Source organism: Nymphalis io, chromosome 11 (assembly GCF_905147045.1).
Source record: "Nymphalis io chromosome 11, ilAglIoxx1.1, whole genome shotgun sequence".
In the NCBI taxonomy this organism is placed as follows: Eukaryota; Metazoa; Arthropoda; class Insecta; order Lepidoptera; family Nymphalidae; genus Nymphalis; species Nymphalis io.
Genome location: NC_065898.1, coordinates 6,255,556 through 6,277,157, shown reverse-complemented (window position 1 = coordinate 6,277,157; position 21,602 = coordinate 6,255,556). Strand labels below are relative to the sequence as shown.

At 32.8% G+C, this 21,602-nt stretch overlaps 1 protein-coding gene across 1 annotated transcript in view; it reads left to right on the top strand.

Annotated features, from left to right (window-relative positions):
- The window catches only part of LOC126771706 (uncharacterized), a 109,635-nt gene extending 88,480 nt beyond the window's left edge, over nt 1-21,155 (top strand). The window contains exons 4-11 of the mRNA XM_050491727.1: nt 15,791-15,955; nt 16,146-16,504; nt 16,594-16,690; nt 17,094-17,318; nt 17,406-17,527; nt 17,647-17,851; nt 18,098-18,248; nt 18,427-21,155. Coding sequence (XP_050347684.1) covers nt 15,791-15,955; nt 16,146-16,504; nt 16,594-16,690; nt 17,094-17,318; nt 17,406-17,527; nt 17,647-17,851; nt 18,098-18,248; nt 18,427-20,552 — 3,450 coding nt within the window. The 3' untranslated portion in view covers nt 20,553-21,155. The remainder of the gene's footprint in view (nt 1-15,790; nt 15,956-16,145; nt 16,505-16,593; nt 16,691-17,093; nt 17,319-17,405; nt 17,528-17,646; nt 17,852-18,097; nt 18,249-18,426) is intronic.
- The last annotated feature ends 447 nt before the right edge of the window (nt 21,156-21,602 follow it).

Here is a 21,602-nt window from a genome sequence, read left to right as displayed (position 1 = left end):
AAATGATTTAAAATAAATAATAAAGTCGAAGTCCCAATCGCTTTATCTGACTTTATTTTAAATTTTCTAGTTGCCATGACCCCAAAAACATCACTCAGCCAAAATAGTACGCGCCCGCGTTACCTTACTGTAAGAAGTTCGGGCGTAAAATGATAATACTGCAAATTTGCATTAATAGTCTATTGTCGATTCAATATATTTAGTATGTGACCCTACTTCGTCCGATGAGTTTGGTTATGACACATGTTTAGGTTCATGTATGTTAGTGAAAACAAACGTGCGCGGAATATGTAGCGGTGATGGGGTGTAATATTAACGTTTTGTTGTTACTAGGAGACGAATTTACTTATCAAGAATAATGCTAATTCTTATTTAGTATGTTAGCAATAATTGTCGAAATTTCGGGGAAGGTTAAATAACTATATTAATACTTTGTAAGTGTGACACATATTACTTATCAAAAAAATGTATACGACTATGCTTTAATAACATATTTATGTGGACGGAATAAAGTTGAAAAAATAAGGGATGCAACCTTAGTATTAATAATATGCATTATGCATTTTATTGTGCCTTTAAATTACGAAAGTAAGGGTCTTGCTAATTTCAAGTTTATTTAACTTATTAAGTTTAAGCTGCACGTTGATGAAACCAGTCAGTCAGGACATTGACTTTTTATACGTAAGATTAATTTATCAATGTACTTATTAACTTGAGAGAAACAGTTCTGTCCAGTTGACAAACAAAAAATAATAGAATCTGTGGTTGTAAATGATTCGATAATTGTCTTAGTAGTAAACCAGACTGAAGAAACAAGCATTCTAATTCATTTTAAAAGGTCATAAAAGCACATCACAAAGATCAAGAGCTCTTGGTTTCCGCGGCGAAGCGTGTCGTGCGGTTGGTAATCGAATTAATGCCGTAAGACGGCCAATGATATAATTTAACTGGTTTAATTGAATTGGACATAGCTTGGAGTCAACGAATTTAGGTTACGACGTCGAAGGAACTACAATTCCTTTAGTCGATTTTAAAACACAAACTTAAAATGATATTATGTATATAACTTAATTCCATTCGTGTTAAATAATAAAAATAATTTTATGACAGCATATAGAACGTAAAAGTTCGTTTGGTCATTTTCAATGTTAATACGCTAATATTTCAAATGTTTTTGACATCACATGGGATTATAGTACATTTATAAGCTTATTATGCAATAAAATCGTTATTCAACTGACATAGTTGACAACCAAATAAGCGCCTGATGCTAATTAGAAGTATGTCGCAAGCGATCGGAAGTTTCAACACCGACTAGTAGCCAGATTATGGTCACAGAATATTATGTTAATTAAAAACTCATAATGGTCAATGGACAAATCTAGAAAATTTCTAATGAATGTGGAAGTGAAGATATTTACTATATACAATATATCCGATAATATCGATTCACGATTGTTTTGTAATACGTATAAGATCTCCGTAGCGTGATGTATATAAACGTGTTGCTTTGATTGATAAGTCGTGTGACATACTCTACTTCTCATTACGTACCGTTTAGGCTTCCGCATACGGTAGATTACATTGTCATGGAAGTGTAATCATGCATGTTTCGCAAAATGTTGTATAGCATGCAATTTCTCTTTTATTAAATTGGAAACTATTATTTTTTCTCATATAAACCATTGTCTTTGCTTACTGCTGGAACATGTTATTAAATTATTATATTTTTACCGAATCTCAATGTGTATTATTTTAGTAAAACACGCTTAAAGCCACGGTCGTATGTTTGTAGTCACCTTAAATCGTATTACGCGTGCCAACCGCCCGCCCGCCGCAATCACCACTCACGAAGCTTTCGTTATAAATAATGCCTCTTACATTTATTACTCCACTGATATATTACAACAATGATTTATGTGAGTTTTGTCACTTCGCACTGGGAGAACGTCGATTATAAAATAGATTTTAATATGATATTTTTGCAATCACCATATTCAAGAGAGTTTCAATTAATTAAATATTTATTTATTATTATTAAATAGCTGTGCCCGAGGTTTCACCCGCGTACAACTTAAAAAAATTACTAAGAGCAGACTTATAATATTTCACTATTTACAACATTTAGATTTATTTTCATGGCTATAATAAAAACAGCATTCCCTTAAATCTATTCCGATATACTTAAATGGTTTTTCCTGTGCTTTATTTATTGTGACTGCAAACGATTCACAGGAACTTTTAAAACTAGAGCGTAAATCTGTTTTTTTTAAATTACTTATTATCAACTTACCGACTTACTGGTTCATTTTTCGCCCAGAGAATCGGTAATGCGATTCAAAGAGGTAATACTGCTAGATTTCTTGCCACCATTCCACGCGGTAACGATTTCTACAGTAACTTTTTTAATTTTTATTTCTATATATCTAAGGCTTAACTTGAGTTGTCAAACTAACCGACTAAGTATAAATTTAACAAAACCATGAAAAAAATTTATAATCTATATGCGGCAACGAAACGAAATACCTAGCTAACCTATGGTTTTATCTCGATATCTTTCATAAGAATTAATATTTTATAAAAACGACTGCAAATTATGCATTATTTTAGAACAAATTTGATTACTATACAAAAGGTTATAGTCAACCTTAAAAGATAGACATATATATCTACGCATGGGCGAGTTTAATGACATATACTAACATAAGCTGAATCCTATTTAATATGATTGATTATATAGATCTGAGTTCAACTTATATTGGAGGAACAGTTATTTTATAACAATTGTATCGAATAAATGTTCGGCGTGATTCTTAAAATTGAAATAACTTTATTAATTATAAACCGATTGAAATAAAACAAACACTAAATTTAAACGAAGTTAGCCACAATACATTAGTGAAAACCGCACTCAAATCCATTACACATTTCTAAGATTAGCGGCCACAAACGCACAGACAAATAGATAAACAGACAAAAATTCTAACAATCATTGTTTTGGGTTCTATTGCTTTGATAAAGGCCCCCAGTAATAGTTTTACTCATATATTTTCCATGTACAGACAGCGATCAGTTAGATTTATTATTTGTATATAGATATTGAATAAAATTAACTGTATTTACTTGAAAACTATTAGTTTTATTTGAAAACTATAAAAAAATGTTCATATTGCTTATTACTCAACATTATATATATAATATACTGTATATATGTTTATTTTATATGTTTATTTTAAAAACGCCTTTAGGACAAAAGCTTTGATATTAAATTTACGTAAAATTAGTAAGAGGAATCGTTCATATCTTAATAATAATTGGCGTCATTTATAAAAATGGATCTATAAATATATAGTAATGCTTTTATATTCGTTACAGCGAGTTTGTTTGCAAAAACTTAAATGACAAGGACGACGAGGCCATCTAGACCTGTATATTTTTTGCTATAGTAGGACCAGTAATAGAATCGAACTACATCTGTTATAAAAATAGGTTTAAATAATCCAAAGTATTTATAAAAGACGTTTATTAGTCCCATTGTTATGGTAGCCAGTTGCACATGCAAGAGCATACGTTTGTGGCGTGCGTGCGCGAGCGCAAGTTCCAAGGCGCGCAACACCAGTCCTGAACGCGCGGCGCTTGTAGACGCACGACTGCGACTGTCCCCGTGTCCGAATATTATTGGTCGGTGTAAACAAGCGTAGGGCATGACCCACGCTATAATGTTGTGTTAGTGGAATTTATTTGGACTACCTTCATACGTGATTTATATCTATGATGCATGTAAGTGTTTTATATTTTTAAATCTTATTTGCAAATTATTTTAAAAATTAATGTTATCTATATAAAATTAATTATTTTAAATTATGTTCATAAAATAAATTGTTAACTAAATTTTATTTAAATTAAGCAAGTATCGGAGCACGTCTGCCTTGACTGTAACCTTGCGTTGCCAAAGTTTTGATACTATATATTAAATATAATTGTAATATACTATAATATTTTAATATAAATTAAATTTTAACATTAATTTACTAATATTAATACTTATTATATAGATGAAATAGAAGATAATTAGTTAATGGATTAAAATATATGTTTTTCCTTGTATTCCTCGTTATAAATTCATAATGCAACTTATTATATTCAAAGAAATGTATCGTTGGAGTCCGCCCGTGCATACGGGGTCTGTTATTATAGAGCTTATTGTCTTTTAATGACATGGTTGGGATCATGTTCTCTTCTAATAAAACTGAACACGTCGGCTTCAGGTTCACAAGATAAAATAGCGTAGGTACTTATGTTGAAGTGTAAAGTGCTATGCTTACATTACTCGCAATAAACATCACAAACATCTACTGTTACTGTGATTCGATATCATTAAGCTTCTTCTACGAATAAGACTTTCATTATAAATAATGTAGTAAACTACAATAATCAAAACAATTGAGATAAAATAAAATAAGATCTAATGTATGAAAGAGTAAAAAAATATTTTTTTAAAAATTTACTCACACAAACTCTTTAATAAACACAACAAAATGAAAGCTTGGAGATTTAAAATCTTACGTCAAATTCGACATACGTTTACCTCCTTTCTCGGAAGTCCGTAGATAACATTTTCTTTTAACCTATAATGTAAAGATAGGTTTAAGATATATCTGTTTTATAAACAATGCAATTTGAAACAACAAGGCGCCACCAGAAATATAAATAAAACATATTCTTTTTACCTGATTTGTGAAGCGGTAATTGCTTAATGAATAGACGGAATGAATACTCCAGGGGCAAAATGGGATAATAATAGGGGTGCGTGTCTCACCACAATTAGTTACTATACATGTTACACAACCAAGTCTCGTTTCATATTTGAAGATTCGATCGATTGATTTTACTTTCGTAATTGTTTCGTAATTTTATTGTATAAGAATACATTCAATTTAGCATTTTTTTATCTTAAAAAAAATTAACTTAAAAAAAATATTAAAAAAACGCTATGACTGAGATTTCTATTTACTTAGATTAAAAAGCAGAGATGACACAGTGGCTAGAACACGTGAATCTTAATTTGACGATTGCTAGTTCGAATGGATTTAATTTGTGTTTATAATTCCTCTCGTACTACTGCCTAGCAGTAGAGGTAAACATAGTGACGAAATGTGACGAGAAGGGCGAAATTGTGCCACAAGCTTATTCACCAACTCGCATTGGAGAAGTATGGCTAAGCACCAAGTCTTACCTTAAGAAGCCCTTTGCCTAGTTATGAGATATTTTCAGTTTGTTACTTATAAATAAAGCGTGATTGCATTTTTAACTAAAGATTGCTTAAATACACCAACATTACAACAGTATTTATAACATGTTGCTTTAGCAAGTTGTTCATGAAATAATTCTAGCAATCAATATGCTATTCGTGTATTCTAAACGTGACTGCATTATTTAGAATTTTTAAATAAAGATTATATTATAAACATTCAAGAATGCGATATTATACCTACACATAAATAACTTTTAATATATTATAAAATATCACAGTTTCTTAAGCAATTAATACGATTAATTTGTATTTGTAGATAATATTTACTAACTTCTGTCCGCGCCTTCACCCGCGTGTTCGTGGGGTGGCTTAGGTATGTCTCTATGGCGTTTTTTTTACCTAATGTGTATGTAAAATTTATATAGTATATTAAATCAATTGTAATTTAGAATTAAAATGTCGAAAAAAATATTTTGTAATAAAGATAAAGCTTATGATCTATAAAACATTAAAAGCTTATTCCCTTTATTAATCGAGCAATAAATTCTTATTATAAACGACGACTGTAACGATGGGATAGGGTATCCTAGTTAGCACGGCATTTTAATTGCTTTCTATATTGATTTTTAATAACAGGAAGCTTTTAAATTTGATCCTTTATATTTCATGTTTATGGGCAGACCTTTAATTTTTCTTATTAAAATTGCTTACAAGGAATATTCATTATTTGTTTTTTTATTAAAAATAATTCCATAGACTTTTGCGTCCGAGTCTTTTAGAATTCCCCCTGTTGTTATTGGAATTTTTCATTTTTCATGTCTCCGTCACATTCTTATTGTAAACTATTTAACGACCATCTTAATTACTAATACACGTTTGTCTGTAATGTCATTGTATTTTTAGAATTATAAGTACATACAATTATATTAAATTGTTGGACTTAACCGTCTGTAAACTTAAACAATTCACTCATACCAAACCAGTACAACACTTGTATATTAATACAAAATCCATTATATTTAAATGGGACGTATGTTAAAACAATATAGTCATTTAGCGAATCCAAACGCGTACGAGATTATATTTAAAATTGCCTAGCTTTGTATGAATAATGAGCTTAGAAGTAGGAACATGGAAATAATGTGTACGTTTGAGCTTGCGTCATGCGCATGCGTGGCAAGTAATAAGAAGACATTACAAAATTACTAACCATTGTTCTATGTTCAAGGAACACCGTTTCTGGGTGCATTCTCGATCGACGAGTTCTAATAGACCCGACATCGTTGTGCATCTCAATTGGTTCCCACACAACGCAAAAATATAATGAAATCACGTAGGAAGTAGCGTTACTGAAAACGCAAACGCACGACGTTAAGCGGAATCATTTGCAATGATATTTCTGCACATTATGTTAAATCACACTTCTCCAGTTCGGTTGTATTTTAAAGATCGAGGACACACGATAAATCTAGTTTTTATCTAGTTGCATAATATCTAAAGAACACTACGATAAAGCACGAATATACTCTCCGTTGCTCTCAAAAATAATATTTTTAACTGAATAGACTTAGTACGTGATTTCATTATCGATTAGAACAATAGTTATTTTTTCTATTATCGCTTTAAGTTCTTAAAAGCAACATATATCACTTGCTGTTTTAAGACGAAATGAGGAATAATTTATTCAGACATTAACTCAAACTATTAATGTTACCACGTTTTAAAGTCATTAATTGATGTCCAGCGGTGACTGCACGTTTGTGCTATTGAAGCCCTTTGATTTTCGAATTGCTTATCACAAAAGAGACTGAACAAAAGTCGGTAGGAATTCTTTAAAGTTAGTTTAAATTCTGTAAAAAATATTCGATGTTCCCGAAAGGATGTAGATATTTAAAGCTATGTACGTGACAAATTTAATAAAGCCTCTTTTTAGGACAGCCATATTGTCTTGTCAAGTTTAGTTGTGAGGAATGTTAATTTTAAAATTTAGTTAATTTCCAAATATATGACTCATCACTGAATCATTAAAATAATCTAAGCAAGAGTAAATAATATAATTATCTAATTTATATTTTAATTTTCGTAATAAAATATATATTTAATACGTACCAACACTTAAGATGACTTAGCCGTGGATTCATCGATGTTAATATGCATAAACACATTCCTATAACATGTCAATGTCAAAGGAACTTCTGAGTCACAAGTACTTTAACTAAGTCGATCAAGCAAAATGGATTAATCGAATATCGTAAATTAACTTTAATTTGATGCCCAAAACGTATGCCTTATTGCTGCGGGTGGATTATTTAATTATTTTAAATTACCAAGTTAATTTATTTCGTTAACCAATGTTCGCATAAACACAACAACTAAGCGGTGAAGGAAAACATAGCGAGGAAACAGACACATGTCAGATGAAATACACATTTTGTATTCACTAAGGTGCCTATCCTTTAGAGGATTTAATTCCACCACGCTACTCTAATGCGGATTGGTGAATCTGTGATTGGTGAACGTTATAGAATTTATCCGAAGCATGCAAGTTTCTTTGCGATGTTTTCCCTCATCTCTAAAAAGGGATAAATTATAAGCACATATTAAGCTCATGTATAATCAGAGGTGCTTGCCTGGGTTTGAACGCGACTAGTATTCACGTATTCTAACCATAGATCTATCTTTCATGTAACTACTTCAACTATCTTAATTTTTAAAGAAATATTAAACCCAAACATTTGTTTTTAATCAAACATGGTTGATATAGACAAACTATCATTATTTTATTTTTAAGATGATCTATGTATACCCTACATATAATTAGTTTGCGGTATATACTAATATCCAGATACACGAGAGCAACAAAAAATAACCCCAAAATATAATGATGTAATGACGTATCCACACAAAGCGGGCTAATTTCGTGGGTGTCACTCTTCACTGTACGATCAACTAAATTTAGACAGTAAAACGTATAAGCTTCAATTATAGTTCTTATGATGATTGGAATAAGAATGAAAACATTGTTTCTATTTATTTATGCTTGGTTAACTACACGCAGTGTTTGGATCATGTTCCGGGAACCACGGACAATGCGTTAGCTTCCCTACGAAACAATTTCCAGATGATCTGACTTATATTGTGTTGTGTTATTCTTAGTAATTGAAATATCAAATTTATATAAACTTGCTCTTAAAGGTGGAATTGCTGTTATGTGTTAGTTACCACATGCATTTATAATAGCCAGATCTTGTTTAACTATAGCAATGTGACCTTGTTATATTTGCGACTGCACCTGGAAATGTAAAAATAATACGATGATATTTTTAACTATATTATACAATATTATACACCTGTCATCCAACCGATGTTCGCATAAACATAACAAGTACACGTTTTCTCTGAAACGTGTTTATTTTAGAACAATTAGGTAATCGTACGATTTCCCAGAAGCATTACAACATATAGTCAAGATCACCTTTGATACGTTGGACTTGAATGGAAACAGGTTCAGTTGTTAAATATACTGTTATTGTAATTTAAGCGAATTAAATAATTGTAGAATTCGAGGCGAGGACCTTGTCCTTTTCACTTCATTTGGTTACAAGTTGTCTTTGAAATTATATAAATGTAAATTTACTACTAAGCCATAAATTTATGACAAATGTTTATTTTGACTGATTGTAAGAAATTATATAATCATATTATTATTAATTTAATTATATACAATCGATTATTATATAAGGTCATTAATTAGCCCCTCAAATAAATTTTCATGTGGAAAGTTTATATTTCTTTTGGCTTTCATCCAATGCCTTTTGTGATGTCATTCCGAACATTAACGTGATCATAAATTTAATAGTCAATCATCACGTGAAAATCTTGGATCGTTTTTAGAACAATATAGATATAATTTACGTAACGAAAAGTTCAATGATATATTGATGTATTGTTTCGAAATATTAGTGACCACTCATTCTTCCTACACGCAACTTGTAAGTCGTCGACATCCACATTTATCACACATTTCTAATGTGAATACATTTCTGCGATAAAAATGCTTACGTAACAAGAAAAGTGGGACAATAGATGTTGCATGCAATATGCAGAATTAATTTCCTTATCAATAAATTTGTCGCTCTCTCGTTTTTAACATATAAAATAAGTACTTCTAATATATTTTTTTCTCCATATTAGCTAAACGATGAGGTTCAGAGTAGAGTAAAAATAAAAATACTAACATAAATTAGTCGATCGTTGCTGTATGAATTATATCGGTCTATATTTTTATTTGTTTTTTTTTAATTAATTTTATTTTATGTTAGATTCCTTAAAATTATCTTTAGTATGTAGATAATTACAAAATTATGTACATTACTAAAATCATTCAATCATATAAAAGAAGAATGTTAAGAGCTTAATATGTTTAACCATCACATGTGTCAGTCTATGAAGTAAAATAAATCATTGAAAAACAATGTTGCGCAAGGTGAAAGCGGGAAACGGTGAGTTACCAATAGTTTACTGCCGTTTTACTGCTTCTCGATGACTACACTCATTTTCATCGCTTCAAATAAATTAAACAAATCTTGAATTATTTATTATTATAATATCGTATGAGGAATCATTAAGATCATAAAATTAAAGCGAACTGTTCTTGCTCAATCAGTTTTAAATTTTAAATACACTGTATCGCCTCCTTAATTTAGCAGCTTAACAACTTCTTTAGTTTAAATTCCTTACACTATAATACGTTTTAAATTTATACTGACAGACAATAAATTGACTGCTGGGGTATCGGACCAATGTATCACGAGTTGACACAAATCCGCTCAAAATTTTTAACGGTATTGGATTTTATTCTTAAGAGCCCATTCGGGTTTCGGGAGATAAATTATTTCCATCTAAGTAATACGATTATTGCATAACTAACTAAAACCATAAACGTTGACATTTTTAAATGCATCGTTAATAGTCACGTAATAAAAGTCGTTACGATCGCTGTATGTAATAGTTTATAAAACTTTAATATGTATTCTTACATAACTGGTGACCAGCTTAGTGCTTTAAGCGAATTGAAATGTCCGATCGTCTATCTAATGAAGCGAGTATGGTTCACGAATGTAGCGTATTATCGCTGTTGCTACAACATTAAGGTCTAGGGGCATGATTCTGAGCCTCCTCAATTAAGCTTATACTGTAACATCATACAATCATCCTCAACGTCGTCGCCTTAAACCCGAGGCAATGTACTTTCTCCCTTGGACTTATTTAAATCGTCTCCAACGCATGATTGACTCGCTCCATTGTAACCCTAATCATTACATAAACCGATTTGATGTGCCGTCACTCAAACGAATATTTTCGAACGATTTTGTTTTGTCAATGTGTAATGATGCGTATTCTATGCGCTTGCCATTTAATTGTTAGGCAATAGATATGTCCGTTTAACCTATGTACCAATAGTTACTAAAGATGAGATTGGATTAAAAATTGATAGGTTTTATTTAGCCTTTCGAAGCCGACATATCCCGGGGTGATTAGCCAATCTGTTATGTTATGATAAATCTTTGTATTTTTGCTGTATGAACTAACATTTACAACACACATACACATTATAAGTGATATCTGTATCCGAATTGTTTTACGGATGTTATGGATACGTATGTATTTTATTTAGATTTTTAGTTCAGGCTCATCTGGGTATGTACAACTAATACGTATGTTTTTCTGACACCAAATTGCAATTCATCGCAGTGTTCCAAATCGAACAGTCAGTTTAATTACGAACACAAGAAACATGATATTTAAGATGAATTGTTTATATTATATGTCGATAAAAGCATATTTAGTTTTAAAGTTTATCACCTACAGCCTTTTAAGAACAAATAAAACACGAACTTTGTTCATTCATTACACGTTCTTAGTACAAACTAGGGTCAAATGTGGGCTAAATTAACATGTGCCCGTTGATATCTTACTTCTAGCGCATTCAAAGAGGCTGCTATTGTGTATGTTGTAAAATTAACATAGCTATCACACAAAGCAAAGTACATTTCACTTCTTATTTGTTCATCTTAAACGATGATGAAATTTTACAGCATGTTCTCTTGAGGACTTATTCTTTAATCTAGTATATATTGAATTGCCTTCTTTTTTATCACAAAACGTAGCATGATGTAATATTATTTGAGCTTTGAGGAAAGAAATTTTTGTTAAAGAATTTATGAACTTTTCAACGACTGTTTTGTCTTATTAAAAACGATTGTCGGAGGAGACAAGAGGGTGCAGTAAGAAGGTCAATGGCCTCGATATCGTCGTGATTCAGTCCGAATCCATTATTTTGATTCACCACAGTCCTACATCATTCCCTATCGAGAATTCCACGCTTGATATCTTATTTGGGAGCAGCATTACTTTCTTTATGATTTATGATAACGGCGAGTCGTAATTACTCTTTGACTTTTAATATTCATTATATTTATCTCCGTCTGCCATATGCTGGATATTTTTGTGATTTAAAACAATTTATTATATACAAGAATGCCTGGACTAAATATCTATATTTGAAAACTTTATTGGGGTTAATAATAATATATAATTATTGTTTTTGAACACATGCCGAGTTCTTTTTGCCTTGTTTTATTTGGTGCCTTTAAAAAAATTATCATTTAGTGATCGCAAAAGGCTTGTTTTCACCGGAGATGAATTGGCAAGTTTACAGTTTTTTGGTATCAACAACAATGGCGAAAATATATGCCACAGCGACCCGTCGTGTCCCGACCTTTTGCGATGTCATTTTGATAAAAGTTCAAGAATATATTTTACCGGCCGATAAAATTTATGCATTTAGATGAGGTCGCTTTTTTTTATAAAAACTTATGTAAGTTAAGTCGTCCATTTGAATGTAGTAAAAACAGATTATATAGACTCACACTTTTCTTTTAAAAAAATTAAACAAATATTGCTTAATCTTAACAGTTTTATCTAAGCAATGTTGCTGAATTCCTTCGTAGGCCACGTTTGAATTCGACGCCGGCTGCCGGCGGCCGTCTTACATTCCAAGTGAATCACGCCCTAATTATTGCTTTCTGCGAACCTGTAACAGTTAAGCTCTGAACTTTGAATTTCTTACCGTTAATAACCATCAAACAGTAAATTTACTTACAGAAATAATCTTGTAATTAAGCAATTCCACTTAATAGCGTGTCAATAATTACATATTTAGTTATATATGATAACAATATATTGCGGAAAAGGGAAGGGCTAGGCATAAACTTAAATAACTTGGTATCATTGTAATTGGGAACTTAATAATATATTTACACCACGTCTTAAAATAAGTTGATCTGGAATAAAGCTATAAAGAAAAGAAAATATCGCACTGCAACAAAGTTTTTGATCAGGGATGGCGAATCTGCTCAAACTACTATTGGTACTATTGGTATTGAACTTATTGGTAACCACGATTTAAACAAGTTCGAGAGTTGGTTGAAGTTATCTCTCTAGACGGGTGATTGAATCAATAACAGAAATCGAAAAATTAGTATAGGAGATGCTCATTTTAAAAGAGAATAGGTATGTGTGTTAGCAATCCTTCCATATAACCATTACATATAAGGGCCTCAAAAATCGTTTGCTAAATTTTTTTCACAATAAAAGAATTATCTCTGTGTAATTATAAATAACTGGTCACTTAAAACACATTAATGATTCACTGATTAAGACGAAAAAGCATCGTTGCGTAATATAACAAACATTAGTTTCGCTTAAATAAACTAACGTTACGTGATGTCTCAGAACGCGTCGACTTTCGTCTTTCCACGCCTTTCGGCAATGTCGTATAATTGTGTCAACAAAACGAAAAGATAATTATAATAAACGAAGGGCGCGTTCAAATGCGTGTTACGTGTAAGAAAGTGAAAGGTAACATAGCTAGTCTAAGTAAATTATTTTATGCCTGCCCAACCGGCAAACCTTCACAGTTTCCGATCAACATTAACTTGTCAGGAATAACTTGCAGATTCCAATAAACTGAATCGTTTATAGAAACTTATCTAATACAATTCTCGGAATACTTACATTGAACAGGGTTTCCATTAATGTAAGTAAATCAGAATGCTGATACAAATATATACAGACACAAAGGGTAAAATATTTTAAATAGCTTCTAATTAAATAACTCCTTATATATACCATATAAGAACATAAAAAGAAAATTGCTTCGATGGATCGATTGTATTTTTTTAATAATAATTTTATTTGTGCAAATCAATTGAAAGAAAAAATCTAGACACGTATACCTAATTTGTAAAAAGCAGATGACCATAAAGCACGGGTAGCGCACGCGCATGTTTTTTCGGTATTTTAGGACAGTTGGCTCGTTATCTAAAAACTAACATTACCATCTCCACTTACTCCGAAGTAAACATTTGACTTAGAAAGTGCAGTTTCATGTTACGTTCAAGATAAGCTTTACGTGTTTATTTGTGATGTTTCGAATTCTTGGTACTTAACCAGATTCAGGTGTCGATTATCGAGTAAACAATCCTATTTGGAAAATATTTAGAATTCACTAAAATTACATTATAATAGACAATTTTTATCATCGAACTACCTTTGTCAGCTTTTAATCTTTGTTAGCTGTTGATTTGAAAACAAAACATGTATGTGTTCTTTTTGAAGTGGCTTAAAAGAGATAAAAACTGCATACCGTTGTAACTTTCATCCTTTTGGTATTTTTAACGATACGAATACAATGTGAGATTATAAAGTCCTGCACTTTCATATACGTATAACGACAACTTACCCACATTTAAATTCTTGGTTTTTTCCTACGAATAATCTTATAAAAATAGACCAATATATGTAATCAAAGAAAGCGCGCAAGTTCCATGGCAACCATAATATATCACAAGCAAACATGGCCCGATATTGATAATGATCGTAAATTAGTCGTTATCAAAAAAAACTAACATACTTATCATGTGTATTGATGTAATCGCCACAAATTGGATCATGTAACGGACTTGTCCGTTCGTATAAGATGCTCAACATCTGATCGCGGTCGTATGTTAGGCGACAGAATAAATAGAAATTGGACTTGCATTTTGAACCTTGTACTTAAAGAAATGAGAGCTACTGCTTTAATGACAATACACTGACATATGTACAATTACTTACAACACAATAACTCCATGTCATGTGCCCGCACTTTATCCTCAGCATTAATAGCGCTTTTAATTTTTTGCAAGCTGTCAGAAGTCAATCCATTGGAAAAATTGTGAGGTATTATTATACGCGAAAGAATTTTGATTGATAGCGTCCATTTATGTTTTTATATACGAATAGTTTCAAATTATTATTATTAATTGTTAAGGAACGATTTGTTACAAAAGATAACATCGTTTTTTTTTTTAAATTTTTTATTACTTTTCATGCACGATTGAAAAAACAAATACTATTCTACCTTAACTGAAGTTCTAAAGAATTTAAACCGTTAAGTACCTCGGTTGTAAGTACTTACATCGGATTATTTAAGTAAGACGACCTTAATCTATTCTCGCTAACATATTCTAAATTATCAAAATGTTAACAAATCATCTCAAGAGTACAATAATTTATTACGATGATGATAAGCGGAATGTTGAGCGTTCTCAGAAGGAATAATGACGTCGGTAAACCCGTTGATGTCTTTCATTAGTCACAGGTCAACGTCAGCTATTTCGCGATCCAATAAGCAGCACTTGGTTGATTTAGTGGTTTCTATAGTACAACTTTAGTAAACATAAGTTATCCCTTTAATGTAAAAAAACTTTTCTCAACTTTATCGTGGTATTTTGAATAAAGTATACGAATACAATGTTTTATTTAATATATTATCTATAAATAGTGAAGTGCTCTTTAAAGTCGTATTGATAATTTACATCTGTAGGTGCATACAATGAATAGTAAGAACTCTCACGGTCTGTGCCGTGTTATAATACAGTGGCTTTGTCGCGGACACGCTTGAGAGGGCGTCGTGCGCTCGGGAAGTCTCCCTCAGGACTCCGTATGCCATTAGAATATAGATTTGTATCGTTACCTTACAATACCACTCGCTAATGAAGCATAAAGTATAAACGGAAATTAAGTTTCTTATTCAACTCCTTATCGCATTATATCTGTTAATTCAAATAGCTGCTATAATTTATTTATCATGCGAGCGTAAGTAGTGGCTCATAATTCGAAGTAATGGTCGAATGCCTCGGGTAGCCGCATAGTTGAAATATCACCATACATCAAACTGAGCCGCTGGCGCTGTAATCCTGGAACTCACATATTTCCTAGTGCAAGTAACTTAGCAAATTATCTCGACTTGAAATATATCAAACTCGACATAAATTGTCTCTATAAGATTATTATATTGAAGTTGTTTTATTTATATAGGACTTGTTGATGCTTATTAAATGTAGGTTTAAAAATCAACTTTAATTATTTTCTTAAAAGATATTATGAAAAACAAGAATCATATTGATCGACTTATATTATTTGTTTTAGATTGAGCGTCTAGCGCAGTATGAGCGTCTTGTGGGCGGCGGTTGCGCGAGACGGCGCGCGGCTCGTCTTTCTGACCTAGAGCGCGTGCAAGACCTCTTTCCGCACGACTACCTCGCTCTGCACGACGCTGACGCACCCGCCGCTCTCGCTTCGCACCATGCGCAGGTAACATTTCGAATTTGTTCAACACCTCAATAGCTGTAGTCTTATTAATTATTATTTAATAAAACATAATATACTGCGTTAGTATTGTTTGATAATGTAAAATCTAATACTTCTAAAAAAATAAAAAGTTTTCATTATATATTAAAATCCAATAAAACCTATTATTAATAATATTTTTTTTATATTACAGAAGTCGAAGAGTCTTCGAAAGCGGCCAAGTTTGGACATTGGTGGTATCGGCGGCGGTAACACAAGCTCGTTGTCACCCCGCACTTTCATAATGGAAGCTCCTGTGCAACTGTGTCCACTTGGTTCAACCTCCCCACCGTTAGATCGCCACCTATTTCTCTTTAGTGACCTTCTCTTAGTAGGCAAGGCTAGAGGCACAAACTGCTTTAAGCTTAAGGAGAGTGTAAGGCTGGCCGAGTTATGGCTATCTTTGCCTGAAACTGATGACACAGGGTTTCTCATCGGATGGCCGAATGCCACTGGTGTCACAAACTACCTCGCTACATACCCTACACAAGCTGCCAGAGACACCTGGCACAGGTAAATTTTCTAGAAAACACATATTTAAGATAAAACTTAAAAATAATGTTTTGATGGTGAGAGATATATATTGTTTTATGTTATTTCAGGAAAATACAAAGTGCCTTAAATGTCCAGCTGGCATCTGAACCAAAGTCAACGAATGTTCAGATTTTCTATAAGGATCTGACTAGCTCAATAGAATTCGTAAGTATCATGGAAAAGTTTTATTCTTGACAACTATTACATCTGCTACGTCATGTTGAAACAAAAAAAAAACTTTCATTCGTTTCTCTTTCACGGATATTCCCATCCACATATCCTGAGTTTATTGTTATTCGTATCACGTCTCTAAAGTGAATGTTTTTGCGAAAGTTACACAAAGATTCTTGCAGATCAAATGAAGAAATTAAAATAAACACTTATTAGTATGCGACGAAAATAGCTCGCAAACCATGTAGAGATTTAAGCATTCACATTTTACAAAAAAAAATCTTTTTAATAATTTATGACAACACAAAACTTATCACTTGAATAAGTTATTTAATTTTTTATAATAGTTTATTTTATTCTTTGGAAATTATAATAATAAAATAACCGTTTGTTTCAGTGCAAAACTGTAGCCATAAGTCCTGAAATGAACGCCCGTTGCGTGATCCGCCAAGCATTGCACGTGCTACAAAACGGTGGTGATGGTGAAGGGGAACACGAGCCGGAAGGCGAGAGTGATGAAGGGAGGTGGGGAGCTGCGGCAGACTTTACGCTCTGCGTGCGAGCCGGACGGGACACGGCTCCCGCTTCACTTCAGGGTATAGAGCGACCTCACGCTGTTCAGGTGATTGATTGGATGATGTAAAATTTTGATAATGTTGTTTTATGTAATACACTTTAAACTTAAACTCAAATATAATTATCATTTCAGATGTCACGAATAAGACAAACGCTTTCGAACGAAGACGGTTTCGATTTGGAACACGTTAATGCTAAAAATAATCCATGTGGACTGGTCTTCGAATTAAGAAAGAAAAATCAAGGGTTAAAAAGGTAAACCAATGAAAACTAAATTGAAATAGTACGCAAAGGCATAAATAGTGTAGCAAAAAAAAACGTATTGAAATATGTATATATGTGTAAATTTCTAACAATATAAATGATGTTAACAGCACAAACGCTACCCCCGGACGTGGTCTACGTCTGCTACGTCGTGGCGGTCGGCTCTTTGGCGTGGCACTTACTCGCCTGTGCAACGGAACTCCTCCTCCCGCGTTATTGCACGCTCTGCGCCGCCTGCGAGTCGCCGCGCCCCTCACTCATGGCGTTTTCCGTAGAAGCGCCAACGCAAAGGCCTTACGATTGCTGAGAGATAAGGTAGAGATAAAAACCTCTTATAATCAACACAGTTTTTATTTTCATACTCATTCTGTCTTCAATCTTTTATGAGCTCATTAAGAATGTTGGAATAGAAAAACAGCTTATGTACTTACTATATTGTTTTGTTACTATTAAAAATCTTTCTTTATTTTGTGTTTTTGCATTTTATTGCTTAATATAGACTTTGTAAGTCATTTTATGACGCTGAACATAAATAAATTAAAAATCATTTTTTTGTTTCAGTTGGACACGCTGGGCCCGTGGGCGGAGGGTTGCGCTGAGCTGGAACGAGCTCCCGTTCTGCTTCTGGCAGCACTCGTTAAAGAATTCTTCCGTGCGTTACCACAGCCTTTACTTGCTGCCGATCTTTACCCCTCATGGCTGCAAGTGCTTAGTAAGTTTCCGGATGTAGTAAAAAAAATATAGATACAGTTTTCAAATATGATGTACCTTCTTTTGATTGGACATTGAATTGTCATCCACATTTTTTAAAGATTGTAATGTTTGAAAGTTGAGAGGATATTATATAAACATAACATATTTACATATACTAATAACTATTATTTTTTCAGGTTTACCTCCAGCAGAAAAAGTTGCGGCTGTACGCTCTTTGCTGTTGAAACTTCCGAAATCTCACTACAATATGCTAACATACTTCGTATGCCTTTTGCAAGCAATCGCTAAAAAATCTAATATAAATCTCATGTGCCCAATGAACTTAGGAGTATGCGTTGGTCCGAGTCTATTGTGGCCAAACGTTCCCTGTGACAAAGCTCCCAAAGCAGTGCCAATGGTAGTCGAATTACTTATAGTAAAAGCAGAGGCCTTATTTGGGCCACAAATTGCTGGACTTCTTGGAAACGGTAGCCCTGAATCCTCCAATGCACTTCTTGATTCAGGCGCCGAGGAAAGCGACAGCCTCCATTCAGTTGGAATATCGTTAGATTCAATGGAATTATCAACACCCAGAAAAGAAAAACTATCGCTTAGCCGAGACTCGGGGTTAACACTTTCAGAAGATGATTCAAATAGCAACGGAGGCAACAGTCCAGCTCCAAGAAACATACTACATAGCCTTTCTGCCCCAACTTGCAATTTACAAGATCCAAAATTATTACCAAGATACAATGCTGAAAATCACAATGTTAATGGTCTTCCTCAAGTAAATCAAAGACAGCAAAATATTTATTCTAACAAAGCGGAATTATATAGCACTGTGAATGAGGAACTTTATACAATGCCGTATATGTCAGAAAGATATGTACATAACTCCATTAACGTTGGGATGGGGAACGGAATCGATGAAAGAAATTACATCTCTAAGACTGCAGTACATCGTTCAACAGCTGATATCTATGGTCAAAGTCCTGCGAAGTATATTACAGGCTTGGAACCCCAAAAACCTCCGAGGAGTAATGTTTCAAAGGCAGCCAGAACTTCAAAAGTGTACAGTATGTACGCAGAATCTCAAGAAGCTGACCAGACTATAACGAACAAGAATTTCAACAGAGCAAAGAGTTCTGATAATCTATTAGAATCAAAACAAGAGGCAGTTGATAATAAACGCGACTTGGTCTCCAGCCAAGAGAATATTGTTTACAGTAATATTCATGACCTTGCTATGTTCACAGAAAATATTCAGCGACAAAACCAATACCAATCACATGCGGATATGTTATCGAATATGAACTATTCTCGTGTGTACACAGGTTGGGAAAAAAAGAGTGCTAACTATAACAGTCAAATAAATCCCTGCTCTAACGAAAAAAGTTATGGCCATATGAATAAAAATTCAGGGGAATCCTCGCAAAACAAATCAGATGAAAAAACAACACCGGCAGCCACCATTTTTATAAGAAATGACTGGTCTCGTCAAGCAGCGAGGACGAAGAGCTTAGAGGTTAATGAAGATGGGCACAGTAACGTCGCGGACAAAACTCGTAATGCTAATTACGAAATAAACATCGTGAATTGTTGTCGGAAGAGACGATTTGACCCTGCTCATATGTGTACGAAAAACTGTATAACCCTCTCGATGATAAACAATAGAGAAAAGGAGAAACATACAGGAAACTCACAAAACACCTATGCTTACGTTGACGATATTCACAGCAACAACGCAGATGAAAATAAAAAATGTAGGATCCGCAACTATAATAATACGAAATTAAATCAATCGAAGTCCTTGGCAAATATTATTCTACAAAGCGACTCGAGCAGTAATGATACGCTGTACCAACCGCAAAATTCATTTAACAGCCGTTCAACAGAATCAACAGCTAGCGAAAACTCTTTTGAAAATTGCTACACTACCCAGTACATTGAACCCTTGTATACATCCGTTTATAATCGCAGAAGAGACATTTTCCACGAAGAGAAAAATAATATGTTTTCATCAGATATTTATAAAGCTACACCGACGTCTGTGCAACCTGATTATTCTTCGGAAAAAGAAAAGAATAACAACAGCAAGAAGCCGCCTCACATGCCACCACCCGTACCACCAAGAAAAATGGTTTACCAGAGGGTTCTGAAAAAGTTTCAACCAGTTCATGTCAACAAAGATGACAAGGCATCTCGATCAAAGTCAGTACCTCCTCTATACAGAGATCCCCCTAATGGTACGGAAAAAAATGGACAAAAGGTTGTAGCACTGGGCTGTTCAGAATCAGATACAGAATCGGAGTCATACGTGTGAACCCAGCAGAAACACAATATAATTTATAACATATTTAAGGGTGTAATAGTAGTACTGTAATACGCGTGAGTAACTTGCACATATTTAGTGATACAGTTTATAATGACGATAAACGCGTAGATCTTTCTACATTTTTATTATTTGTGTTTACTCTAGATGTTATTATAGTACTTCTATTTAATTTAGCGTTATCGTATGAATCCCGCCTTAAAATTTTCTATATATGTGACCATAACCTGAGCTGTTTTGGTGATGTAATTCCAAAGACGTAATAATAGTTTGCAAACATAATTGTATTATATACAGATAATCTTCTCCAATGAGATTCTGATAAAATTATAAAGTTATTATAGTGAAATATGTAGAATTAAAAACAGCCACTTTTAAAATTTTAAACTCTACTTACTTACTTATTTAGTTGTTTTGTATTGGAATATACGTAAAGCTAGTATCTATTGTGTCATGTATGTGTTAGAGTTTTAAAATATATTATAATATAAACGTAAAACAAATAGAAAGATATGTAAATAGTGTATGATAATGTATCTAAATATACATAACCTACTAAAATAATTATTAAAATACATACGTTATGCAATTTTACCTGTGTTTTATTTCATTTTAGTTGTTATACCATATAGAAACATTTGATGATGGTACGTATCTATTAATAAATAAAACTTTAATGAGAATTTTCATAATAACGTCATTCTACAAAAATTATGAACTAACATTAGACTCAAATTTCAGATTTTTATCATAATCGTTTTCAGATCAATAAGCAAATATAAAGCAAATAAATATTGCATCAGCTGTGCCCGACGATTCTACCTGTCTTATATTTCGATTCTAAGTGCTTATTAGAGTAACTTACATAATGAATTAATTTACTTTGAAAAAATAAATTATAAGAAGGTGATATTTCGTATCTAAAAACGTATTTCTGGATAATAAAGTAGTATATTCACTGTCCATTAAAGAACTGCCAGAAGGAAGTTTACAATTGTGTTGAATCAACATACGAGTTTTGTATTATTATTCACTCACGAC